The 25,237-nt window shown below is 41.6% G+C and overlaps 4 protein-coding genes and 1 long non-coding RNA gene across 8 annotated transcripts; all 5 read left to right on the forward strand.

Moving 5' to 3' along the window:
• The first annotated feature begins 1,500 nt into the window (after window positions 1–1,500).
• LOC124312095 (laccase-2-like) lies at window positions 1,501–6,467 on the forward strand. Its single transcript, XM_046776564.1, has 12 exons — window positions 1,501–1,656; window positions 2,858–2,965; window positions 3,284–3,498; window positions 3,579–3,665; window positions 3,728–3,851; window positions 3,916–4,199; window positions 4,366–4,489; window positions 4,601–4,809; window positions 4,871–5,060; window positions 5,129–5,341; window positions 5,422–5,640; window positions 5,733–6,467. The coding sequence occupies exons 2-12, from the start codon at window positions 2,893–2,895 to the stop codon at window positions 6,245–6,247; spliced, it is 2,253 nt and encodes a 750-aa protein (XP_046632520.1). The 5' UTR covers window positions 1,501–1,656; window positions 2,858–2,892; the 3' UTR covers window positions 6,248–6,467.
• Window positions 6,468–6,561: 94 nt separating this feature from the next.
• LOC124312083 (laccase-like) lies at window positions 6,562–11,379 on the forward strand. 3 transcript variants are annotated; one of them, XM_046776546.1, is made up of 14 exons: window positions 6,562–7,122; window positions 7,194–7,376; window positions 7,512–7,796; window positions 7,859–7,971; window positions 8,040–8,254; window positions 8,333–8,419; window positions 8,879–9,002; window positions 9,058–9,341; window positions 9,408–9,531; window positions 9,617–9,825; window positions 9,885–10,074; window positions 10,141–10,353; window positions 10,410–10,628; window positions 10,713–11,379. In XM_046776546.1, the coding sequence occupies exons 4-14, from the start codon at window positions 7,896–7,898 to the stop codon at window positions 11,093–11,095; spliced, it is 2,124 nt and encodes a 707-aa protein (XP_046632502.1). In that variant the 5' UTR covers window positions 6,562–7,122; window positions 7,194–7,376; window positions 7,512–7,796; window positions 7,859–7,895; the 3' UTR covers window positions 11,096–11,379. The 3 variants fall into 3 exon arrangements, with proteins under 3 accessions (XP_046632502.1, XP_046632504.1, XP_046632503.1); XM_046776548.1 differs by having other exon boundaries at window positions 7,876–7,971; XM_046776547.1 differs by lacking the exons at window positions 6,562–7,122; window positions 7,194–7,376; window positions 7,512–7,796 and having other exon boundaries at window positions 7,812–7,971.
• Window positions 11,380–12,763: 1,384 nt separating this feature from the next.
• LOC124312240 lies at window positions 12,764–13,673 on the forward strand. Its single transcript, XR_006910436.1, has 3 exons — window positions 12,764–12,862; window positions 13,047–13,306; window positions 13,366–13,673. It is a non-coding gene; the product is annotated as an uncharacterized LOC124312240 (long non-coding RNA).
• A 416-nt stretch (window positions 13,674–14,089) lies between these two features.
• Window positions 14,090–17,289, forward strand: LOC124312198 (laccase-like). Its single transcript, XM_046776707.1, has 11 exons — window positions 14,090–14,306; window positions 14,365–14,582; window positions 14,809–14,895; window positions 14,949–15,072; window positions 15,135–15,418; window positions 15,498–15,621; window positions 15,696–15,904; window positions 16,024–16,210; window positions 16,274–16,486; window positions 16,539–16,757; window positions 16,819–17,289. The coding sequence occupies exons 1-11, from the start codon at window positions 14,240–14,242 to the stop codon at window positions 16,950–16,952; spliced, it is 1,866 nt and encodes a 621-aa protein (XP_046632663.1). The 5' UTR covers window positions 14,090–14,239; the 3' UTR covers window positions 16,953–17,289.
• Window positions 17,290–17,381: 92 nt separating this feature from the next.
• Window positions 17,382–25,163, forward strand: LOC124312036 (serine protease nudel-like). 2 transcript variants are annotated; one of them, XM_046776435.1, is made up of 25 exons: window positions 17,382–17,716; window positions 17,845–17,914; window positions 18,035–18,096; window positions 18,214–19,357; window positions 19,388–19,890; window positions 19,964–20,115; window positions 20,173–20,309; window positions 20,370–20,665; window positions 20,743–20,859; window positions 20,927–21,089; window positions 21,157–21,434; window positions 21,500–21,644; window positions 21,709–21,839; window positions 21,905–22,193; window positions 22,257–22,429; window positions 22,489–22,587; window positions 22,654–22,822; window positions 22,883–23,290; window positions 23,354–23,542; window positions 23,607–23,766; window positions 23,830–23,977; window positions 24,041–24,100; window positions 24,172–24,499; window positions 24,565–24,696; window positions 24,761–25,163. In XM_046776435.1, exons 2-25 carry the CDS (start codon window positions 17,853–17,855, stop codon window positions 24,987–24,989), a joined length of 5,574 nt encoding a protein of 1,857 aa, XP_046632391.1. In that variant the 5' UTR covers window positions 17,382–17,716; window positions 17,845–17,852; the 3' UTR covers window positions 24,990–25,163. The 2 variants fall into 2 exon arrangements, with proteins under 2 accessions (XP_046632391.1, XP_046632390.1); XM_046776434.1 differs by having other exon boundaries at window positions 18,214–19,890.
• The last annotated feature ends 74 nt before the right edge of the window (window positions 25,164–25,237 follow it).

Raw genomic sequence — 25,237 nt, forward strand, 5'->3', positions numbered from 1 at the left:
TCTAATAATTTGGTTGAGGAACAAAAATCTATTTCAATTACTTTATCTCGAGAAAAAAAATCATTTTAGTAAAGAACAAAAAAACGGACCTAAGCATTGGTTTTCACGTATAATTAGCATTAGTAGTTTAATTCATAACGTGCATGTCCCATAGCTATTGCGCAAAAAAAGTTTTATGTAGTTTTGTAGTTATTCGGGTTATTCGCTATAGTCACTGGGACTAGTCCAAATGGGTCATCGTTATCAATCAACTTGTTTTGCACTCTTTTCCCGGGGAAAAACCAGTTAAAACGAACAGGATGCAAAGACTGCACCGCCAAAACACGCACAGCCTTCTGGTGTAAAACTTTGACTTTGACACAAAAATTTTAAAGTTGGCAGGTTTGACCAAGTATATTGCAATTGAGCAAACTGACATAAATAAGAGTTAATAGCCGAGTTTGATGCATGAGTCCATACAGTTGGAACTCAATAATATATCCTTCATCGGAAAAATATTTGTTTAGATGTTTATTTTGGCTGGTCGACTCGTATGGGCACAAACAATGTGCATCCAAAAGTTCAACAGATCGGTGTAGGGCAAAGTGTTGTATACAGATAGGTGCAATAGCATGTTTGCATCACACTTGTGGCGCACCTGTTTCCGCTGATCAAAGTCGATTTCAGCGTTCTCTCAACGTTTCAAAGCAGCTCGATTCATTTTCTTCACAGCCACACATTGTGCCGGTACGGAAAATATTTAAATTTGGCGTATTGAGTTGCCTTCTGATTCAGATTCTTTTGGACTTGAATAAGCGATTGGGGAACGGGGAAATATTACCACGTGATTGTATTATTATTCTACATCACGGACGTGACTGAGCAGAAAAAGTAAAAATAAAAGTCCCGAGGAAATCACCTTGTGAAGGTAAGAAGCAGTAGCACCGGAATAGTGAATTTGTATTTACCCTTTAAAAACCAAAATGAAACAAATTAAAACAACAACTAAAACAGAAAATAGCAGAAAATACGAGTCATCTAAGTGGATTGCATATTCTATAAGGTTAAAGGATATACTCTGCTATGCTCTTTAATAATTAAATAGTAAATGGGTTTCCCGCAGACTCTGGTTGTCGCCTCGTCAGCCATTCAACATTTCTTTCTCCAATGGCCTTGTGATTTTTTTGTAATGCCGTTTTCAAAAAGCCGTCGATCTTGGCGGTGAAATTGTATAGCTGCTGACGTCAGCCACCCGAAATTCAATCGGGAATCAAATGTTGAGCAACAATTTTTTTTTACTACAACGTCAGGCTGCATGCGAAGGCCATAAGACACTAATTGTTGGCGCGTCTGTTTTATTTCTTCCACCAGTTGTGGAAGGAACTGAATTGAAAGGAAGCATTTACCAAGACACGTAGTTCCCATTGTGGCAATAAGAAACTCAACGGTGGGGGGAATTTTGTTGTAAACAACTAAACTCGTCATTATCTGAAACAAATTTTGTAAAATTATTTCATATAGGTATTGTCACGATTTCTTGCAAGCCCCAGAAGCGGAGATTATTCAGTTCGGGTTCTCAGGAAGCCACTAAAATAAACTGGAGAGGGGGAATAACAACGCTGCTACAAGTGAAAGGGAAAGTGACCCATCGAACTACTTATATTGTCATCTGGACAGGTAAGATTGCGCATATTTTTGATGAAGTGCCTATAGTTGTCAGCTGACGTAATAACAATAATAGTTTTTCTTTTCTGACTTGCAACTTTCAGCTAATATTAGCGATTGAACAGAATATTTACCTTTCATTTCTGAGAAGGGAAAAATATCCGGAATTCATGTTATCATTCCTTTTACATCTATAGTGAAATTATAGCTACTGGATGCCTTATTGGGGAACCACCAACAATCAGGAAGAAGTGCTGGTGGCGAAATGTGTCTACGTAGATAAATAAACAAGATAGGGCGGAACGGGTCATCGACGCCCCACAAGGCGGATTAGATAGCTCTTGAGTCTTGACAAACTTTCGACTCGGCTTGTTTGTAAACGTTTCGTGGTTTTGGTCACAAAGAGCACAAATTGGGACCGTTGTCGTCATGGCACTCGGCCCCACTAGTCTTAGATTTTCTGACAAATCCGATTTTGGTATTGATATTTATTGGGGTTGCAGGATAGCTTCGTATTTGTCGTACCATTTGTCGCCAAATTCGAATTGCTATAGTCTTTCACTCCAATGAACCTGGATTATCTCCCTGGAAACAGCTGGGGAATTTTTTCCATCAATGTCAAATGTGAAAGTTGTTTCTTCCTGATCTTTTTGTTAACTTTCGCTTTTTTAACTGACGCGTCAATCCCTCCATCTGTCCAAAGGCTAATTGAGGTAGATTATAATGAATTTATAGTGACGTTCCGCGCGGGGAAAAATTTCAAAATGGCCTTGCTGATCTCTCTCATTCTCTATCGATAGCTACAGTCACTGGAGCCACGCTCGGGCCATGGTATATTCTCAATCCTCATGTTCAGCAGACTAGGCGGAGTTTCGAACCAACCTAAAGTGATAGAGATGAGGAGAAGGCTGAGAAGGAGAGGAGGGAGGACTTTGGGAGGGGGGTATGTGGTACAATAGTCGTCGCAGGAGAAAAATCTCGAATGCCTTTCGTTAAAAAATCCGGCGTCCGCTTTAGTCTCCGACAGATAGTCAAGCCGAATGCAGGCTGATTGTTAAGCGTTGAGCCGCCACCTAAAATAGTATTCTTTTACATAACAGCACGCGTTACGTAAACTCAATTTTCCTCCAACCCCTCCCGCTCATCTGCTGTGGTGCGCGACGACGTGTGTTTATTTTCGGATTTTCACGGTTAGACTTCGTTTTCTACCGAGTTTTAGGTCAGACAGAACTCAACAGTCGAGTCAACATGACGCAAATTAATTCGTGTGCGGCTCTTCTAGTCCTTGTTCTATCCATCGTTTCTGCATCATCGGCAACAGGTAAGCTTAAAGCGGAGAACAATCAAGTCGCGTTTGACATTTGACACAGCCATGTCCTATCCTTCGATTACGTCGATTCATTTCCTGTTAACGAATTTTATCCATACCGTTGTGTACCAGACGATCGTATTTCAATCAGCTTGTCATTTCCAGCGTCCTCCACGTCCGGCTTTGATTCAGTCCATTCAGTAAATGCCCAGCAAAATGAATTTAATTCCAAAGTTAAATGTAAAGACAAAAAGCATCCTGGTGGATTGATCTAATTGTTGAATTGGGTTTTCCGTTGTCAAACACCTAACGTATATGGCACAATTTCAGAACCGGTTCATCCTTGCCAACGAGAATGCGACGACGGGCCGGCGCGCCGATGTGTCTACGATTTCCACGTCGAGTACTATTTCACCATGAGCAAAGCATGCTTCGATTGTCCGCACATACGGGAAGACTGCGACCGGCACCATTGCATACCCGCTGACGGAGTAGAGCGCGGTGTCATCTCCATTAATCGCCAAATTCCCGGTCCATCTATTCAAGTAAAACCTCACCCAAAAAACTTTCTTGTTTAGGTCACATGAAACCCAAATTTAATCAAAATTATTTACCCCACCAACAGGTTTGCGAAGGTGATAGGATCATTGTGAATGTTAAGAACCACTTGCCAGGAGAAAGCTGCACTATCCACTGGCATGGAATTCACCAGGTAATCGATCTTATCCGCAAAACAGTCCTTAAAATTCATTTTATTTTCATTTCTATTTGTAGATCGGAACCCCTTATATGGACGGTGTTCCCTTGGTTACCCAGTGCCCCATATCACCTGCTTCTTCATTTCGATACAATTTCATTGCTGAAAATCCGGGCACACATTTTTACCACTCTCACTCCGGTATAAGTCCTCATTATAACAACAATTCGATCAATTTGAATTTTGAAAAATTTCTTCCGGATAGGTTTCCAACGAGCCGATGGAGTCTTCGGTTCGTTGATCGTCCGCCAGAGCAGACAAAACGATCCTCACTCTTCCTTGTACGACTACGACCTTCCGGAGCACGTCATGTTGGTGTCGGACTGGCTCGGCGAGCTGGGCGTTGCAAAGTTTGTGGCTCATCATCACGACGACGGCGACAACAAGCCAACGAGCATGATTATCAACGGACGAGGACGACTTCCAAAATCCAGAAGCGAGTTGACTAGTAACGAAACGATGCCACTTTCCGTATTCGACGTAGAACAGGTTTGTCTTGACATTTTCCACAATTTCAACATTGTCAGCGGTTTTCCCCCACACGTCTTTATTTTCATTTGTCCACCATACTAAGGTCAATGCTATCGCTATCGCTTCTAAAATGTTCATTGGTTTTCCCCACATTTTTTAAATTTCTTTTTTTCCACCATACTAGGGTCAACGCTATCGCTTCCGTGTCATCAGCAACGGGTTTTTGAATTGCCCGATTCAATTGTCGGTGGATAATCACACTCTTCTGGTGATCGCTAGCGACGGAGGCGCCCTTCAGCCCATTGAAGGTATAGCTATGGCCGTTGATGACTAATATGGCTATGAAAGTTGCATATTAAATTCCTACAACTTATATAAGTGCGCAATTATTTAAACGCTTTTCTTGTTCTTTTTCAAAGTTGACTCGGTTGTAATTCATGCTGGCGAGAGGTACGATTTCGTCGTGAATGCAAGTCAGGATATCTCATCTTACTGGATCCGATTACACGGACTAATGGATTGTTATCCGAAAAAAATCTTCCAAGCAGCCATTCTTCGTTACTATGGTTCTCCGGAAGTAGAGCCAGAAGAAATATTGACTTACGAGAATACCAAACGTCCCGGCAAAGTATATCCAGAGCTTTCATTTATCACCGCGACCGTTCGGATCACATTCCATTTTCTTGAAGGTCTTGAATCCGGTTAACGTAGCTCCTGGCGACAAAGAAAACATCACCGTGGCCGAGCTGAAGGCGTTGACTCCATCTACGACGAGTAACTGGAGACGAGAACCGGATCGCAAATTTTACCTCTCGTACGATTTCAATCCAATCAACAGCTGGCATTTTCACGATCCCGAACACTACCCCATATTTGGAGGTAAGTTTGGGTTTTGCCGGTGTGTAGACCATCAGGAGTTTCTTTAATTCGAAATTTTATTATTGCAGCCGAGAAGAATCACCGACTATACACACCGCAAATCAATCACATTTCATTGCGAATGCCGCCATCTCCTCCTCTCTCCCAGTACAACGATCTTCCATCCGGAATTCTATGCAACGAGTCCACTGTAGTCAACTGCCAAAAAGAATTTTGCGACTGCACTTACACGCTGCAAATTCCTTTAGGTTCCCTGGTCGAGCTTATTCTTATCGACAAAGGTAAAACATAAATTCCCGTCCAATGTTAGTACCTGGGATTGTTTGTTTTTATAAGAAAAATTTCGCCAATTGGTATGTAGGTGTGACGTTCGATGCCACTCATCCGTTTCACATCCACGGCTCGGCTTTCCACGTTGTTGCCATGGAGAGAATTGCCAGCAACGTTACCGTCGAGCAGATTCAAGTTATGGACGAGAGCGGCCACATTAGGCGAAACCTCGTCGACGCTCCGGTTAAGGACACGGTGGCTGTCCCCGACGGGGGTTACACAATAGTCCGTTTCATCGCTTCCAACCCAGGTAGTCCATTTCCCATCGGGTCATTTGGGTGTTTTGTCCTGGCGAAAGTAGTTCAAAATATTTACACTCTTTATTTGTCATCATTTCATCAGGCTACTGGTTGTTTCACTGTCACCTGTCATTTCACATCGAAGTGGGAATGGGGCTCATTTTTAAAGTAGGAGAAGATCACGATCTCCCGCCGATCCCCCCAAATTTCCCAAAGTGCGGTAGCTGGCTTCCGCCTGTCGAAGATGAAGAAATGGATCTCTCTTTGCCTAAAGAGAAAGTGCCTGTCGTCATTCAAGATCTGCCTTATAATGTCACTGATTCTAAACAGAAATCGCAAGGTGGAAGGACAGTGCGGCCTTCCACTTCAGGTGATGATGGCAGCGACTCTTCCTCGGACAACTCGGGAGACTCCGCATTAACAACTCATGTGCCTTTTACACTGGCCAACGACGAAGATAATTTCGTAGTCCCTCAGCGTTTAATTAACGGTACCCTCTCGCATTCAGAATCTCCGACTATTCACTCAACTTCTGGATCGGGACAACTTGGAAATTCGTTTCTTTTTGTGGCTTCACTTCCCATAGGTTATATCTACTCACTGTACGTTCGGCGATGATTTCCTTTTCTACTTTTGTGTACATTATCAGCCATAGCTAATTTTTGTGTTCATTTTTGACGAATTCATTATATGCAACTTGTCCTTCTTGATGCTCTATATTTTTACCTAACAGATCACAAAATGGCCGAATCATCATACTGTTTTAGACGTGCATTTTGAATAACTGTGAATAACACCATATCCCTTTTTTTAAGAATACATTTCATATCGATTCAAACGAATTAAACAATAAAAATTCAATTAACTGAAGGGTTAACTATTGTTACGAGGGGGCAACGCCGGTTGCTGGGGCGACGACGCGGACGACTTTCCCTGATTTTCAGCGTGTCAAAGAAGTCACAATTTTTGGCTGACTGTTCAATATTCAAGGAAAGAATAAGCAGTGATTCCAGTAAATAGTAAAAGTTAACGTGTCCCAACTAGTGCTCTAAGAATATTCGCTACTCTATTGAGGTAACTATTTAAGTATAATACTAGAATGCATACATGTAATAGTACTATGAAAGTCATGAAGCAGAACACGAATGATTTTTCTCTTTTCGCAACACCGTTCTCTGTTGACAACTTTCGTTTGATATGAGTTCCGGTTTGGCATCTTATCTATACACGAAGCCCAATCGGCCTTCGAACACGGTCACGATTTATTCTCTGTGTGAGGCAATATGAATTCTTAAGCGGGACGAGCTTTCGCTTTCGAATCGCATCAATAAGAGCGCATGATTGCTTCGTCTTCTGCGTCAGACGTGCTGAACGGCGTCTTATTCTCTCCTTCACTCGGTCAAGTGTAAGGCCTTTTGCCATTGACGTTCCAGGTAGTTTCTAAAAAATCTACTGTACACCTGTTATGACGTTGTTTGCTGTCCTTTGTGCTGGTTTGTTTTGTTGTTTGGTTTATACCTTTTTAAATATTGCTGACTTGGACATATCACTGATTTGATTTCAGATACGTTCCCCGTTGGCAATTTGAAAAGTAGGACGCGCGCGCGCGCGCGGACCGGGTGGAGAAAGTCACTTTCGTTTGACCACAAACTTCAAGAAAGGTCGACGCACTACATCGTGAGCTTGGGTTCCTGGAAGCTATTTGGGCGATAGGGGCGCTGATTGTCAATGCTGTGAAGATGCGCAAGTGAGTATTTTCACTTTCAACCACGTATTTGGTGTTTCCCCTAAGAAAATATTCGTGGTCCGTTTAGTCTAGTTTAGCTGTGATGAAATGCTGTTGTTTTATGGAATCTACGCTAATTTTGTAATCGAAATCCAGATTGAGTAATCCGGGGCAATGGTGTGCATTCATAGCGTATGATCTAAGCCAATATTTGGGTCGGAGGATAAAAACATTGAATAAAAAACACACGTGAGAGTTTTTAACGCCATCGCAGCTGCCGTCTGGTGGCTTGAGTCCCATTCTCTAACGTGAGGGGCTTAGAGGATGTTGCCTTTCTCCTGCATTTAGAAAACACTCCAACTAGCAAGATTTAAAATGCCTTCGTATTCTTATTCTCCTGCCCCTACCAGAGAGATCGCAGTGCCTTGGATTTGGCTGAAGGTTGTGCACGTATACTCTTCCACTTGCGTCTTATTTCATATTCATTTTTGCTTTTATTACAGTTAATTTCCTTTGACAGCGTCCTCAGGAAGCGGAGTGATGCGTGCTAATAATTTGTTTTCCATCACGCTCTATACTTTCTGTTTGCTAAGTTCTTCTTCTACCCTCCACCAAGGTAGAATCCCCTCTATTAGATTTTCATTCAAAGTTCTGTTTTAATTTTCTGAAATTTTGATGATTCAGAATCTATTCATGAATGCCAACGTGAGTGCGATGACGGACCGGCCAAGCGTTGCGTCTATCATTTTCACATTGAGTATTACTACACGATGAGCAAAGCGTGCTACAATTGTCCGCTCACTCCGGAGGACTGTAACCGGCACCACTGCATCGCTGCTGATGGAGTTGAACGAGGTGTTGTCGCCATCAATCGCCAGATACCAGGCCCTTCCATTCAAGTTAGTTTGTTTTTGTTTTATTCATTACCTTTTAAATTTCCTGTGAACCTCTTTAAACAATTTTAATATTTTCTTTAGGTTTGCCAAGGCGACACTGTTATTGTTGACGTCAAGAATCATTTACGGGGAGAAGGAAGCGCAATTCATTGGCACGGAATGCACATGGTAGGTTACGAAAGAGCCTTATTTTTAGCAGCAAGCTGCTTCCCTGGGTAGTTCATTGAAATGTTTGAAAACCGATGCTTTGTGTTGGTAAGGGAATTAAAGGGGAGTAAAGTGAAATTTTAAAAAATGGGTTTTCCCAGGTTTTGAATTCAAAACAGACCCTTATCTCTGAGTCAAATTGTATTACCGTTATTAACGCTCGTAACATAGAATAGACGAAAGACTATCAGGTATCTGTATCTTTTATATGTCATCCGTCTTGTCGGAGCTTGGGCGTTTCTCTTTTTTTGACCTTGGCTTTGTTACATTCGCAAATTGAGTGATTATTCTTGTGGAGTGGGGGTTTCCCAAGGCAAAGCGCATTTTAAACACTATATTGTTTACGGCAGTGTTTCAATTACCAGAGCCAGAAAACCATGTATGAATTTTGCTAATGCATGTCTTCTTTCTAACAAATAGAAGGGGTCTCCCTACATGGATGGCGTTCCTCTAATTACGCAATGTCCAATTTCGCCAGCTTCTACTTTCCAGTACGACTTTGTTGCCGACAATCCTGGAACTCACTATTATCATTCTCATTCTGGTAAGCGAAGTTAACGACGAAAATAAGTTTGAATGAAAACATCTGATTTTGTCAGGGTTCCAGCGAGCGGACGGTGCGTTTGGTTCGTTCATCGTTCGCCAAAGTCGTTCAAAAGATCCACAGTCACTATTGTACGATTACGACCTGCCAGAACACGTGATACTCGTTTCTGACTGGCTTGGTGAGCTGGCGCTGGCCAAATTTTTAGCTCACGCTCACGATGGAAAAGATGATATTCCCTCAAGCATCATTGTCAACGGGAAGGGAAGGATTTCGAAACCGCGAGATAAACTAACATCGCAAGAATTTATGCCTCTTGCGGTTTTCAAGGTTGAGCAAGTAAGTTTTACTTTGGGAACCCATAAATTACGCAAATGCAACCGAATAAATTTCCTTTTTGCATAGGGTATGCGCTATCGATTCCGAATTATTAGCAATGGAATATTGGATTGCCCAATCACGATGTCAATTGACAACCATACGCTACTTGTAATCGCTAGCGACGGGAATCCAGTTCAACCTGTCGAAGGTATTTCAAAATTAGATCACAATAATAATTGCCTGTCACAATCTCAACACTGATTTCAAGCTCTTCTTCCCAAATGTGTCCACAGTGGATTCCCTCTTAATGACTTCCGGTGAGCGATTTGACTTCGTATTGAACGCAGATCAGATGGCTTCGTCTTTCTGGATTCGATTCAGAGGAAATATGGACTGGAATTCTAAAAATGTCTTTCAAACTGCGATCCTCCGCTATGAAAATTCGCCGGATGTTGAGCCGGATGAGATTGTAACATACGAAAGCACTAGTCGTAATGGCACGGTAAAACGTAACAAGTTAAAATTTTATTTCGATATTGATTACCGTTTAGTCTTTTCAAGGTTTTGAACCCCATCAATCACGCACCTGGTGACCAGCAACATGTTACCGTGGCTGAATTAAAGGCATTACAGGAGGAAAGCGAAGCTGACTGGGCACGTGAACCTGACCGCAAATTTTTCCTCGCCTATGATTTTAATGCTGTCGATAATTGGTTGTACCACGATCCGGAACATTATCCGCTATTTGGAGGTGGGGATCTTACATAAAATTAAATCGATCAGTTTTATAATGACTATTACGAATCTTTGATTACAGTGGGAAAACACCAGAGATTTTTTACTCCCCAGGTGAACCACATCAGTTTGCGGATGCCGTCATCGCCGCCACTAAGTCAACACCATGCTCTGTCGGTAAATTCACTGTGCAATCAATCTACTGTGGCTAATTGTAAAGAGAAAGAATGTGCATGCGCTTACACTCTACAAGTTCCTCTGGGCTCTCTAGTCGAAGTGATTTTAATTGATGAAGGTATGTTCTTGTTGCCGTATTCTTAATTAATTAATTGACACTTTGAATTAAATCAGGCATGACATTTGATGCGACTCATCCATTTCATCTTCACGGCTACTCCTTTCGTGTAGTGGCGATGGAGCGCATTGGCAGTAATGTCACAGTTGACAAAATTCGCGCCATGGATGAGAACGGGTTGATCCGCAGGAATTTAGTGGATGCGCCCATCAAAGACACGGTTGCTATTCCTGATGGCGGATACACGGCCATTCGTTTTCTGGCAACTAATCCCGGTATAAGTTTGGAGGACTCTTTATATCTAGTTTGTTTATCTAGTTTGTTTAATATTAATAAAGCTGAGTTTTGCTGTCGTTTAGGCTATTGGCTGCTCCATTGTCACCTGGAATTTCACGCTGAAGTTGGGATGGGCGTTATTTTCAAAATTGGAGAACACCAGGATTTCCCTCCGATACCCGATAATTTCCCGACTTGTGGAGATTGGTTTCCTTCGGAGAAGAAAACAGTTGATGTAAATTTCACGGTTCCAAAAGATCCGATCATTTACGACATAATCCCTATCCCCGCTGGAGAGAATGAGCTACTCCCTTTATTGATAGCTGCTTCACCTTTAATCCATCCGCACGAGAGTCGCGAATTGAGTGACGAAATATCAGCGGCATCTTCATTTCACCGGTACTATTCATTGGCTTTGTATACTATTATCGCTTATTGTCTTTCAATATTTTGCTTTCATTTGTAAAAACGCTCCGCGAGCAGCGAACAGTTATCATACGTAATAACGGGAAATTAAGTCCTAAAATGACACATATACAGTAACGTCTTAATGTGAATTGATTTCACAAATGTTTTATTGCTTGAATGCTTATTAAAGCCAATTTTGCAAAAAGTTGTATTTTTAACATTTATAACTTGTATAGTAATCTGTTCGATTTGTCTTCTTGTCGAAAAAAAAATTAATTGAAGTTCAAATTTCTATAAACATTTTGAAATCATCCAATCACAACAAATCCACGTCTGTGCAGCTAAAAATAAGCATGACTGCCAACTTCTCTCGGTGTTCTCCGGCGTTAGCGGATGCTTGCTGGTTGTCACGTAGCTACCATGGTTGCTAAGTGCTTATACAAATTTTATTATTTTTTAAAAAGAATCTTTCTACTTTGTACCCAACAGTTTTTTCATCAGGCATTCACGGCTATGTCCGTAAGCCTTATGAAATGTTGATCCATTACGTTAACAAAACTCGATGATGAATTTTATTGATTAGCCGCTGGTTAAAATTATACAGTATGGTATTGGTACCATTTTGTTATCTCCGTTCGTCTTATAGATTTTAAGAACCAATCAGCGATGCCTGTTTTCCGTTTGGTATAAATATCGTCCTTCATCTCGCTCTTCCAACCCCTTATTTATTCTATTTATCCAATAGAGAGGAGTCGGATTATTAAGGAACGTATAGTACATTTTTCTTAATTTACAGTAACTAAGTTGAAATGTTTATTATATTGCGTAAAGTGCCAAGTTCCAATTAATTTTCCCTCCGTCGTCAATCAAAAAGGATGGGCTCTATACTAGAAATAAAATAGACGAGCGACAACAGTATTATCGCTCTCTCACTCGCATGATCGCCGCTAGGTTCGCTAGAAGTCAGTGGCCCAAATGTTAGGAGCTTCATTCGATTTTTTTAAATAAATACAACATTTTTAATTGTGTGACTAAATATAAAGTGACGCTCAAAATTAATCATTTCGATTATTTTTCATTGAATCTGAATAATAAAAAAGGCGTATAAATATGGAAGTATGAATATGTATTTTTTGCGATTATTGTTGTAGTCGGCCGTAGCCTAGTTGTTATGGTGTCTGACAAAATCGCAAGAATGCCTGTTAAGACTTGGCCTGTATGGGGTCTCGTTGGCAATATGCCGAGCATAGGTGGATTCCGGTAGTCATTTGGATAATAGTACTATACCCCAAATGCACCAATGTGTTTCGACTCTAGTCTCTGTGTAATTCATAGTTAGTCAGAATCGTTCATATCCTGGCGAGATTAGGCCCAGCCAAAGAAAATAAGGTTCAAACTACGAACGAACCAAACACGCATTCCTTTTTTAAACTAAATTTATGTTTTTAATTTCAATTTTTTCAATTGTTTCCAATTTTTTTAGTTAAAAAATATACATTTTCATCATTTCATGAATGTTTTTAACATTTAATAATATAATAACATTTTCCGATTTGGATTCTGCATGTCCGCCGTCATGAAAAAACAAAAGAAATAAAAAAGAAATGAATGATCATTTTACCAAGCAACTATGCTGTGAATTATAGACTCTAATAGAGTTTGAACATAAAAAGACATTCCGCGCGTATTTTAAGGAAGAAACATTTTTTTGTGCCATCAGTTCCATCGATTCAGGTACAGTCGAGTCAACGACCTCTAATATGCGCAAGAAATTTCCGCAACAAAAAGATATCGTTTGCCGGATGTAGGAGAGAAAAACTGAAAAGTAATGATGATTTTCCTATCGTACCCTGCCTTTTCCACAACACCTTTTCTTTCCATACACGGAAAACGAAAACTTTTTGCTGTGGATATTGAGGGGTGGTACTGCACGTGTTTCTTTGGCTCAGACCCACATTGCCGTCAGAAAATCCTAACATACTAGATGTTTCCCCATTTTTCACACATAGGTCTGCCAAGGTGATACAGTGATTGTTGATGTAAAAAATAATCTTGATCACATCGATTTCATCTTCACGGCTACTCCTTACGAAAGGTGGCGATGGAGCGCGTCGCCAGTAGTGTGACCATGGTGTGACTGTTGACCAGATTCGAGCCATGGATGAAAATGGATTAATCCGCAGGAATTTAGTCGATGCTCCCAAGAAAGACACGGTTCCTATACCTGATGGTGGATATACAATCACTCGTTTTATGGCAACTAATCCAGGTAGGAACGTGCTGTTATTTCATTATCTTTGATCTGACATACTGTAGTTTGCAATTCAGGCTACTGGCTGTTCCATTGTCACCTGGAGTTCCACATTGACATCGGAATGGGACTCATTTTCAAAGTTGGCGGACACGAAGAATTTCCGCCCGTTCCAGAAAGTTTCCCGTCTTGTGGTGATTGGCTTATTTAACGGAAAAATCATAAGAGTTAAGTAGAATTCGAGAAATTATTCTGAATTGTATTCTTTGGACATGACTTAAACATTGTGAATTGATTTCACTTTGGTTTTTATTGCTTTGAAATACGTAATGAGGCCGTTTCGAACTAGGGAGATTTTCGACTTAATAGTTAGCGTCTTGTGCACAATCACGCTTGCATCCGCCTAATCCGTGTGAGATGTTAATTCACATGTTTGAAGTAAACTGGGTGATTTATGTTTATCGGCCTTCATCAATCTCTGATTAAAATTACACCCTCTTCACTCTTATCTTCCAGTGGATTATACATTTTACTACACTTGTACGACGTTGCATGTATTTATGTGTGGTGCTGTCCTTCACGTGTGACACGACTGGGAAAAACTGGTCAGAAAATATTGTCTTGTGGTATTGCGGTGCATTTCTTTTTTCATATTCCGCGGTAAGTCTTGCTGGTTGATCCGCAGTAACGCATAAGAAATACCGCCATCCTTTTAAACCGTGGTAATCCATACTGTTATTCTCCAGTTTCTTTGTTCATATGTTACAAGCAAATTTTGCTTCTTCCATTTCCTGATTTCTGCCGTTAACCCTTTAATTAAGCGGTTCAGGTTTGTATAAGCAATGTAGGTCATATTTTTTAATTTTCTGAAACAAGTTCATCTGTTTAATGGTCTAATTTTATTTTGTAACACATTGGACACTTGAATTTACAAGTCACGTACACGGAAATATGGACTATTTCCGTTGTATAGTCAGCATCCTGTTCGCTGTCTTACTTGGCTCTACTTCAGGTGCAGGTAAAAGATATTTAAAGGAAACTATCAAGAGGTTTTCAATTTATTATTCTAATTGTAAATCCTGCTAATCCATGTCAGAGAGAGTGTGTGGAAGGTGACCCGGCTATGCGCTGCAGTTACACTTTTCACATTGAATATTATTCTACAATGAGCAAAGCCTGCTATGACTGTCCAAACAACCCAGCCGATTGCGATCGAACATACTGTATTGCCGCCGATGGGGTTCAACGGAGTGTCGTTGTCATAAACCGTCAGATGCCAGGACCGTCGATTCAGGTACAGTTGAGTAAAAGAACTTGTGTGCTTGAGCAGTATACCCCTTTCGACCCCTTTTAAAAAACAAGCTATCGTTATTATTAGAAAAGAAAATTGGATAGAGATTAATGTGTCTTGGTTAGTACCTGATTTTTCCACCCAACCTTTTCCTTACCGACTTATGATAATTTTTCGAGGGGGTATTTTTTGAAGGAATCTGTTTCATTTTCATTATTTCCGCACCTAGGTTTGTCAAGGCGATACAGTTATTGTCGATGTAAAAAATCATCTCATGAGTGAAACTTGTAGTATCCATTGGCACGGAATGCATCAGGTAGATATTTTTCTATAGATATAATTACGTAGTTAAAGCAATTTTTCATTCAGATCGGCACTCCGTACATGGATGGAGTTCCACTTATAACCCAGTGCCCCATATCACCTGCTTCTTCATTCCGATACAATTTCATCGCTCAAAATTCAGGAACCCATTTTTACCATTCGCATTCCGGTGAGTTCTGGCTAATACATCAAATTGTTCACTTCAGATTTTTAATATCCCCTTCCGGTAAGGTTTCCAAAGAGTTGACGGAGTATTCGGTTCGTTGATCGTGCGCCAGAGTAGGCAAAGCGATCCCCACTCTTCCTTGTACGACTACGACCTTCCCGAGCATGTTTTGCTGGTGTCGGACTGGCTCGGCAAGCTGGGCGTTGCAAAGTTTTTGGCTCATCATCATGACGACGGGGACAACAAGCCAACGAGCATGATCATCAACGGAAGAGGACGAGTTCCCAAACCAAGAAGTGAACTGACTACCAACGAAACGATTCCACTCTCGGTATTCAATGTCCAACAGGTTTGTCTATTATACAAAACCATCCTATTTTGTAGTCATTTTTCTTTCATTTTTTAATTTTATCCGCTTCATTTCAAAGGGTCGTCGCTATCGCTTCCGCTTAATCAGCAACGGGTTTTTGAATTGTCCAATTCAATTATCTGTAGATAATCACACCCTTCTCGTGATCGCTAGCGACGGAAACGACATTCAGCCCATCGAAGGTATTGTTGTCAAATCAAACGATTTATATTTACAGAACAAGCCGACGTAAATTGGTGATTTTGTTCTTGCAAAGTTGATTCGGTTGTAATCGATGCTGGTGAGAGGTACGATTTCGTCGTGAATGCTGATCAGGAGATTTCGTCGTATTGGATCCGATTGCATGGACTGATGGATTGTCGTGTAAAAGAAGTATTCCTGGGAGCAATTTTGCGGTACAGTGGTGCACCAGAAATCGAACCGGTTAAAGATTTAACGTTCCAAAATACGGAACACTCTGGCAAGGTATCGAGAATGATCAATGATGAACACTATCGTCTCACGATGTTAATTTTTTTCCCCCCAATCTTTTGCTAGTATTTGTGTTACTTTATTTTTTTTTGTAAACCATTTGTTTATCAAAGGTTTTGAATCCAGTTAATTTGGCGCCGGGTGATGACCAGCACATTACGGTGGCGGAACTGAAGGCACTGGCCAATGAATTGACTGACTGGACAAGAGAGCCAGATAAAAAATTCTTCCTGGCATACGATTTCTATGCGGTTAACAATTGGCATTTTCACGATTCCCAGTATTATCCCATACTTGGAGGTAAGACGTTTTTTTAAATGCCTATCCTTATGCTATAACTTTAATTAATATTTTTCTTCATAGTTGGAAACAATTTTAGATTATACACTCCGCAAATCAATCACATTAGTCTCCGAATGCCCTCATCTCCACCTCTCTCTCAATTCAATTCTTTAGCGTCGGATGTGTTTTGCAATGAATCAACAGTGTCGAACTGTGTGAATGAGTTCTGTGAATGCCCTTACACCTTGGAAATTCCCCTGGGATCTTTGGTAGAGCTCATTGTCATAGACGAAGGTAGCACATACAATTTAAGTTATTTTCCGATTCATAGTCACATATTCCCTAGGTGTTAAATTCGACGCTACACATCCATTTCATCTTCACGGTTCATCCTTCCGGGTAGTGGCGATGGAGCGCGTCACCAGCAGTGTCACTGTTGACCAGATTCGAGCCATGGATGACAACGGGCTAATCCGCAGGAATTTAGTGGATGCGCCCATCAAAGACACGGTTGCTATCCCCGATGGTGGATACACAATCATTCGTTTTACGGCAACTAACCCAGGTAGAAACGTACGGTTATTCCATTATCTTTGATCTGACATATACTGTATTTTGCAATTCAGGCTACTGGCTGTTCCATTGTCACCTGGAGTTCCACATTGACATCGGAATGGGACTCATTTTCAAAGTTGGCGGACATGAAGAATTTCCGCCCGTTCCAGAAAGTTTCCCAACCTGTGGTGATTGGCTTTTTTGAAGGAAAAGTTAAGTTGCGTTTTAGAAATTATTCTTAACTGTAATAGGTATTAAAGTAGTTGCACGATTTCACCACCGACCTTTTCTATGCTACCCGACGCATATTACGCATACTATCCGCTATTGTTCTACGGTTTTTTAAAATAACATTCTTCGAAAAAACGCAATGATTTAGCGTTATCTGAGAATCGCTAATGGTCATAAAGTGAATTTTTTGTTTAAAATAGTTTTTAATCATTCCAATTTTTCTTATTCAATGCTGCCTGATCCTTCATTTCGTTTATAACTTGCATGTTCTCCACAAACTGCAGCAGTATAAAATTGTTATCATGCTAGAATTCAGTCATTTGTGTGTCTGTCATTTGGAGCGTACAGGTAAGTTACGTAACATAGATCGCCATCTCCTGGATGTGTCTAGTGACGTTACGTGAAAAACTAAAGACAAAAACAGAAAAAAGTGCGCGAACAAGTCACGTACATTTTATTGCCGACGGGGTGATCAAGGGTAAGGGTCGTCAATCCGCATACTTTATCCCATTCAGTGACGTCACACCGTGGAGGCAACAACGATTTTAATTGGAACCAAATATCGCTCACGGGCGAAATCTACATCATCGTCAGCCTCCCTTTGTCGTCGGCAGTTGTAAGCACGCGGGCATTCTCTATCACTTTGCCAACGCAAGCTCGTCAACGAGTTTCACTTCTGCTCCACGCTAGCCAAAGTTGATGGTGGCAGTTGATTGCAAACCACAGACGCCAACGAAGGTAAGTCAATTCAATACCTGTATTTCTGTGAACATTTGCTGACAAAGATTGAATTGATCTGCTGGCTAAATTAAGGTATAGAAGAGTGTGTGTGTGAAATTGTTAGCTAAATGTGGTTGTCGTTTCAGTGCCCAACATGGTGGATCGAGGAAACCCCTTCAGCTCCATGGTTTCGTGCAAATGGTTGGTTGTCATCGGGTAAGTTTTTTTTGCCAATTATCTCATTTGGTACATATAAATTCATATTTGAATGGCTGTAAAATTTTCATTCATTATTTCAATTACTATTATTGACTAATTTTTAATTTTTGTTAAAAGCATTTTGACCATTGCCATTTCTTTGGTTGCCGGCATCATATTGGGTGTCATCGCTGTTCATTGTAAGTGATTTCCTATATTTATACCAGTTATGTTGATATGAAAAATGTCTTAACTGTACTTAATAAGGACAAAATCGATTAAGTTTTCTATTGACACATTTTTCTCTCGTGCTACAGTTAGTAATGCTACTGCAGCTAAAGCGTCAACGCCGGATGCGGGAGAAAGTATGGCTGCATCAGCCGGCGCTCAGCATATGGATTTAAACACAACGATTCTTCCTGTCATCGACCCCATGTTGACGACAATGGCATCTATTACAGAGCAGCACGTTGAACGAGATGTGACTACTGTACCGCCAGATGCCTTCACACCCTCAGCAGAGTCGATCAATAGAACTATGTCAAACGCCACAACTTTGGGAGGCCAATCGAGCACTTTAGCTAGCACAAAAGCAACTATTCCTGCCGCTAGTTCTTCTATTTCGACAAATAGTTTAAAGACTATTACGGCTGCAACTACAAGTCCCACGACTGTACCAACGAGTGTGACATCGAATCCTTCTACTACTACCACTACTGCTGCTACTACCACTACTGCTGCTACTACCACTACTGCTGCTACTACCACTACTGCTGCTACTACCACTACTGCTGCTACTACCACTACTGCTGCTACTACCACTACTGCTGCTACTACCACTACTGCTGCTACTACCACTACTGCTGCAACCACTACTGCTGCTACCACTACCGCTACTACCGCTTCTGCTGCTAAAACTGAACCTACAACAACTTCTCCAATTGAACTTTCGGGTGCAGAACTCAAGGACTTGCCACGCAAAAATTCTACCTTGGCACCAAGCACAGAAAATTCGACCACTACGTTGATGGTTCCTGCAGTAAATCAAACTTCTCCCTCGTCATCACTGTCACCGCTGAGTGTGATTACATCTACATCATCAAGCACAAATCAATATATTGGACATTCATCTGACTTCTTTGAAACTCGCCCATTTTGGCTGCAGGGATCCACAACAACGAAAAATAGTGCTCTGCCCTTCACCACAAGCAGTCCAACTTTATTATCAACTAGCGCTACGAATTTCACCACCAACATCATGTTTTCGTTCAGCGATGTGGGATCCAATTCCACTTTATCAATGGATTCACTGAAGGCGCAAACTCCTAATACTACTTTGAATCAGTCAGCTTCAACTTCTTCAGCGAACGCAAGTACCTTGACGAGTTCCTCCACCACAATTGCTGTAAATCTCACGTCATCCACCAAATTTTTGCCGCTTACGAACGCCACAACGACTACCACGCCGTTATCTACCACGCCGTTATCTACCACGCCGTTAACTACCACGCCGTTAACTACAACGACAGCGACGACGGCAACGACGGCTAATTTGAATACGACATTGCTGACTTCTCCAGTTACCACATCGCCCTCAACTTTTTCAACTGCTCGATGGACGAACGCGACAACCGCAAGCACAGTCTCTTTGACTTCAAGCTCCGTTACAACTTCTCAACCCACCACTACTACTCCGACAACTACCACTGTCACTACAACTGAAGCAACAAAAACGACGTCTGAAGGAACAACAACACCGATTGTTACTGACGATCCAATCGATTCAGTAGTTGTGGAGCTGGAAAATCCGTCACATCCGTGCCCTGGATCTCCGCAGACTTTGATCTATTTTGAGCAGATGTGCGATGGTAAGGTACAATGTCCGGAAGCCACCGACGAAACGGATTGCTCCTGCCGGAGTCGGATGGACCCCAGCAAAATTTGCGACGGCATCTTCGATTGCCCTTCTCTTGATGACGAAACCAGCTGTCGAGGTAATCAACAATTTGACGCAAACTGTTTGTCCAAAGATTGGTTTGAATGTAATAAGAAATTTTGAATTTTCAGGTTGTAACGCTTCTCAATTCAACTGTGACATCACTAGGGCAAAACCTTTGTGTATTCCGCTGAAACAGCGTTGCGACGGAGTCGAACAATGTCCCGACGGAATGGACGAAGTCGGATGCAGCGTTCTGTCGCCTACCCAAGAGCCACTCGAGGTATATAACCCATTTCTCCAAAAATAAATTTTGAACGAGACTTAACCGTTTTATCAGGTGTCGGTAGCGAAGTACAGTTCTGGATATGTGATGCACAATATCAAGAATAAATGGTATCCATTGTGCGATTCCTCTTACAATGTGACTCAGTTAGTCTCCGGCATCTGCCAGTTGACTGTTGGAGACGGTATCGGGTAATGTTTCACTATTTATTACCTTTTATTTACAATTTTATTACTGTCTTGTTATTTTAGAATGCTCCAAGTGTCGAAGAGAAAATCAAATTCTTCGGCTTACAACGGCACATTTGCCACGTTCATCGGAATCGTTAACAAACCGTTGGTTATTGGAAACTGCAAAGATCTTTTATTTGTTCAATGCCCATCTCCTCGTTGTGGAAAAAAGGCTCCGAGTCTGGCAGAAATCGGTCGGAAAGTAACGATCAAACCCAATATAACGATAGCTTCAACTACCAGTAAACCGAACAATTTTCAAAACGGAAATCCCTCTCTACTTATTAAGCCATTCATTGGCCGATCCGTACAATCTGGTAATCTCCTTTAAAGCAATCGCTGTCTCAAAGAATAATGTCGTCTAATTTACTTGTTGTACTCTTGATTTTAACAGACCAACCCTCAACGGATGTGGAAGCCCCAATTCGTCGGTTCCGTAAGTCGGATCCGACTTGCCAAGGGTCTAGGTGTAGTCGCCTCACTGGCCGTTATCCGGAATCACTGGTTCAACGTAAGTATATCTCGTATTTCCCAATTTTTTTGGATTAATAAAGCTAGATTTACGTAAAATTTTGCAGGACGTAAGAGACGAGGCACATTGGACAGAATTGTTGGCGGTCGTGAAAGTAGCATGGGCGCTTGGCCATGGGTAGTAGCCATCATTCGCGATGGGGAGTTCAAGTGCGGTGGTTCTCTTCTAGATAATACCTGGATCCTGACAGCTGGGCATTGTTTCCATATGTAAATCACATGTTTTAAATTTTCTTAATCATTGTTCATCAATCTTATTACATTTCTTTCGCTGAAGGTTAGAGAAATCCCACTTTGAAATTCAATTGGGAATGCTGCGACGGTCTTCTTTCTCTCCTCTGGAACAAACTCGTGCCGTCCTTTCAGTCTACGTCCACCCGAAATATAATCCGCTTACACTAGAAAATGACATTACCTTGTTGCGAGTGCAAGAACCTTTCCAACTGAACCAGTGGACCGCTCCCGCATGCCTACCTAGTTTGGGTTATTACCCGCGGAACGACACACTTTGCACCGTCGTCGGATGGGGAAATGTCCAAGAAAATGGACCAGAGTGTAAGGCTAAATTTAAAATGGTTTTAGTTCATTTTTCAACTTACACTTTTTTAAACACATTTTAGCGGATTCGCTTCGTGAAGTCGCCATCCCTATTACACCTTGCAAGAGTGATCTACAAGTAGACCCAAAAAAGGTCTTGTGCGCAGGATTTCCAGAAGGAAAGAAGGATTCATGTCAGGGGGATTCTGGCGGACCCTTAGTTTGCCCGTGCGTCACTTTGATTTCGTTTGTTTGATTGCGCTGGCACTTTACGATCATTCTGATTATTTAGTGACCCCAGTACGAGTGGACGTTGGTTATTGGCCGGAATAGTGAGCTTCGGTTTAGGATGTGCCCGTCCTGAGGAATTGGGTGCCTACACCAATGTAGCTTACTACACTAGCTGGATCAACGGAATTATGGGTGAGTTATCAACATTTCGATGATTTTCGATGTTACGATTTACGTCAATACTCTAAATGTTTTAGATGGAAAAAGCGATCAACCTATGAGGACCCCCAAACAAATCTGCAAAGGAATGATCTGTCAGCGCGGAACAGGCGTCTGTTTGTCTCCCGACTTGATATGTGATGAAATTGTAGACTGTCTGAACGCTGAGGATGAAGTTAATTGTGGCAGCGCAAAGCTTTTGTCATCAACCAGTCACGCCCCGATCATCTCAACCGAGATTTCAACGTTGGCTCCAATTTTAACAACTACTCCATTGCCACCTACTACCCCGGCTGTGTGCACTGCCGACCAATTTACCTGCTCAAAGTAAGTCCACATCAAACAGCAATTTATTCAGGCAAAATAACCGTCGATTGTTCTGCTAATTAGAGTGTTCCAGTGTGTGCCGCTCTCTGATAAGTGCGATCAGATTGGTGACTGTAAAGATGGGACAGACGAATCGTCTTGTTCTTGTGCCGACGTTTTGAGGAGCACCGGAAATTCTCAATTGATTTGCGACGATCACATTGACTGCTCAGATTATTCGGATGAAGCAGGATGTCGTGAGTTCTCAACCCTGCAACGTGTAATAAGCCCACATAATTGTTCGCTGCTTTTACAGGAAATTGTTCTGCGGCTGAATACTACTCGTTCATTTCTTCGAAATGTATGCCGTACAAGGAAATGTGTGACGATCGTGGGGACGATGAATCTCATTGCGGTATTGTTACTTTATTATTGCTATTCAATTCTTATGTAAGTAATAACAGTATTATTTTTTAAATAGCGGCCCTAATTCCACAGCCGTTCTCTGTTACGCTCGACCGAATGGGAAAACTGAAACGTGAACAGTCTGGTATAGTAGCCGTGAACAAATTGGGTCATTGGCAGCCTATTTGTGTGAAAAATTGGACTTCGTCCGTCAGCGACGAAATTTGCAATTATTTTGGATACGGGTATTCATAGCTTTATTAAATTAAAATAGTAGCCTTATATGACAGAATCTATCTTTTTAGGCCTGGGCTGTCATACACCTTCATTCCAGGCATGGAGTCGGTTCCTATTAAGAATTTGGAACCTCAGCAAGGTTTTCTTTGGAAAACTTCCAAAGGATTCAATTCTCAACTCGTTTTGCCTAAAAGTGACGCGAAAATTGTCGATGAAACTTCCATTTCGTCGGCGCTACATTCGATTGTCAAACGACAGTCGACAACGACGAATGATTGCAAATTTGTGAACGTAACATGCGCTAATCAATTGTGCGGAATTCGACCGAATCTTGGCGGATGGGACAACTTTCCCAATATAGAGGGTCGATTCCCTTGGCATGTTACACTGTTCCTCAATGGCCAGTATCTATGTGGCGCAACATTGGTAGCCCCTGAATGGCTTCTGGTTTCTTCCAATTGTGTCCGCAACATTAAGTAAATGCTTCAATACTTGGTAAATTAATCGATTCGCATTCAAATGTTTATTTTTGATTATAGCTTGACAAAGGATTACGTGGCTGCCTTGTTGGGTGCTAGAAGGCTGATTCCGTTCACGTCTCCGATGGAGCAGATCCGGCGTGTCGCCAACATGGTTAAAATTTCAACCACCAGCAAGATGGCTCTTCTGTACCTTGAGCGGCCTGTCGAGTTGACTGAGACCGTAAATCCCATTTGTTTGGTTCCAATGTGAGTTGTCCGAATGTAAGCTCTGAAAATGATTTAAATTTCAAATAACTAATTATTTCAACAGGGAAAATGTACGGGCGCTTACGAAAAAGAACCAGTGCGTTGCAGTCAGCATGAATGGAACGATGCTCGCCAGCTCGACCAGTTTTTCTAAAATTAATATGACTGTTCGTAGTCTGTCTGTCAATTGGACTGACGATAAAAACACCACCTCTTGCCCTTCGGTATGAAACTTGAACAAATAATGTTATACGTTCGAAAGAAAAATAATTTTACTCCATTTACAGAGCAAGTGGTCCGGGAGCGTGGCTTGCTCCAATGACTTATCCTGGTTTGCTGTTGCCATTTTCGAACGTGACTGCTCGAAAAGGGGACCGTTCGTCGATACTCTGGAAGGAATATGGCAACATTTTGACGCCATTGAAAGCATCACAAGTAAACATTTAAACCAATAACACAAATGAAAAATATCTGTAACATTTCCTATTGTTCACACAGAGTGTAGCAGTCTCAAACCTAAACAGAGGAGGAAACGACAGCTCCAATTTTCATGCCCAAGTATGCACCGATTCAGAAAGGATAAGACTTCACAGTAGACTGATTCTGGTTTTTTTGTTTATTGGCTATAGTGCCGATCTTACCGCCCCCCAGTTGCAATTCTTGGCGTTGTCCGTTGGGCACCTGCTTGGAATCTGATCAGGTGTGCGACGGCGTACCGGACTGTCGGGATCGCAGTGATGAAACGAAGGCTTGCCGATCCCCTGAAGTGACCACAGTGACGCCGTTCCTTAATGCAACAAAGTGTGACAGAACCGAGTACGAATGTCTCGATGGTCAATGCATTCCTGGCGACATGCTCTGTGATGGCGTTGTCGACTGCAAAGGTGGCGAAGACGAGAAAGGACCTTTTAACGATATCGAATGTCCGACCGACGTCTTCCGTTGTCTCGATCCCGGGTAAATATCCTCGTAGACCCTAAATTGAACGATTTTAAAACATTGAAACATTTTTCATTTTCTAGACAAAATCGTAGCCAAGAGATGATTCCTATGTCGGCTGTGTGTGACGGTCAGCGTAACTGTTCCAATGGCATGGACGAAGGAAAATGTGTGTCGATCAGTGCTGAATTCCCAGTCGTAACCGATAAATATGGGTAAGTCGGTTTCATACAATTATTGGGGAATAATAGTCTGAATCATTTCCTTATCTAATTTAAGGAATCCACTAAAAATGTCGGCGTCTGGTTTTCTTGTCATTCGCATGCAAGGCCGATGGTTTCCTTTTTGCACCAACGGTTATTGGGCAGATGGATTAACAAATGCCACTTGCACTGGTTTTGGTTTCGGTAAAAGCGCATCGTATAAAGCCGTCAATTCATCAGATGCCTCATCATCGATAAGAAAAAGCGATCAATGCTCAACTGTGGTTTACCTTACTTGTGCCTAGTCTTTCTATACTCCTTGTTACCTGAAATTCCAGAGTGTTATTGTTTTAACCCGCCCAGTTTTTATGTTTGAAGCTACTTGTTCTTCAACACTTCCCCTATCCAGCGTTTTTTCACTACCCTTTGTTTTACGGCACTGTTATGATGGCTTAACAAAATATATCAATTGAACTTTATCTCAGACATTTTTAAATGGGTTAAAACTCCGATAAGTTTTTCCGAAACGATATGAAATTTAGGTTTTAAAAAA

This window comes from Daphnia pulicaria, chromosome 8, assembly GCF_021234035.1.
Source record: "Daphnia pulicaria isolate SC F1-1A chromosome 8, SC_F0-13Bv2, whole genome shotgun sequence".
NCBI classification, from domain to species: domain Eukaryota; kingdom Metazoa; phylum Arthropoda; class Branchiopoda; order Diplostraca; family Daphniidae; genus Daphnia; species Daphnia pulicaria.

Excerpts from the sequence above, each read along its gene's own strand:
- LOC124312095 (XM_046776564.1), top strand. The coding sequence starts at position 2,893 with ATGACGCAAATTAATTCGTGTGCGGCTCTTCTAGTCCTTGTTCTATCC. Across the intron at positions 3,499-3,578 it reads TTCCCGGTCCATCTATTCAA|GTTTGCGAAGGTGATAGGAT; the intron begins GTAAAACCTCAC and ends CCCCACCAACAG. Across the intron at positions 4,810-4,870 it reads ATACCAAACGTCCCGGCAAA|GTCTTGAATCCGGTTAACGT; the intron begins GTATATCCAGAG and ends ATTTTCTTGAAG.
- LOC124312083 (XM_046776546.1), top strand. The coding sequence starts at position 7,896 with ATGCGTGCTAATAATTTGTTTTCCATCACGCTCTATACTTTCTGTTTG. Across the intron at positions 9,342-9,407 it reads CGGTTTTCAAGGTTGAGCAA|GGTATGCGCTATCGATTCCG; the intron begins GTAAGTTTTACT and ends CTTTTTGCATAG. Across the intron at positions 10,354-10,409 it reads AGTGATTTTAATTGATGAAG|GCATGACATTTGATGCGACT; the intron begins GTATGTTCTTGT and ends GAATTAAATCAG.
- LOC124312198 (XM_046776707.1), top strand. The coding sequence starts at position 14,240 with ATGGACTATTTCCGTTGTATAGTCAGCATCCTGTTCGCTGTCTTACTT. Across the intron at positions 14,896-14,948 it reads ATTGGCACGGAATGCATCAG|ATCGGCACTCCGTACATGGA; the intron begins GTAGATATTTTT and ends TTTTTCATTCAG. Across the intron at positions 16,758-16,818 it reads TTTTACGGCAACTAACCCAG|GCTACTGGCTGTTCCATTGT; the intron begins GTAGAAACGTAC and ends TTTGCAATTCAG.
- LOC124312036 (XM_046776434.1), top strand. The coding sequence starts at position 17,853 with ATGGTGGATCGAGGAAACCCCTTCAGCTCCATGGTTTCGTGCAAATGG. Across the intron at positions 23,291-23,353 it reads AATTGTGTCCGCAACATTAA|CTTGACAAAGGATTACGTGG; the intron begins GTAAATGCTTCA and ends TTTTGATTATAG. Across the intron at positions 24,101-24,171 it reads GCTCCAATTTTCATGCCCAA|TGCCGATCTTACCGCCCCCC; the intron begins GTATGCACCGAT and ends TATTGGCTATAG.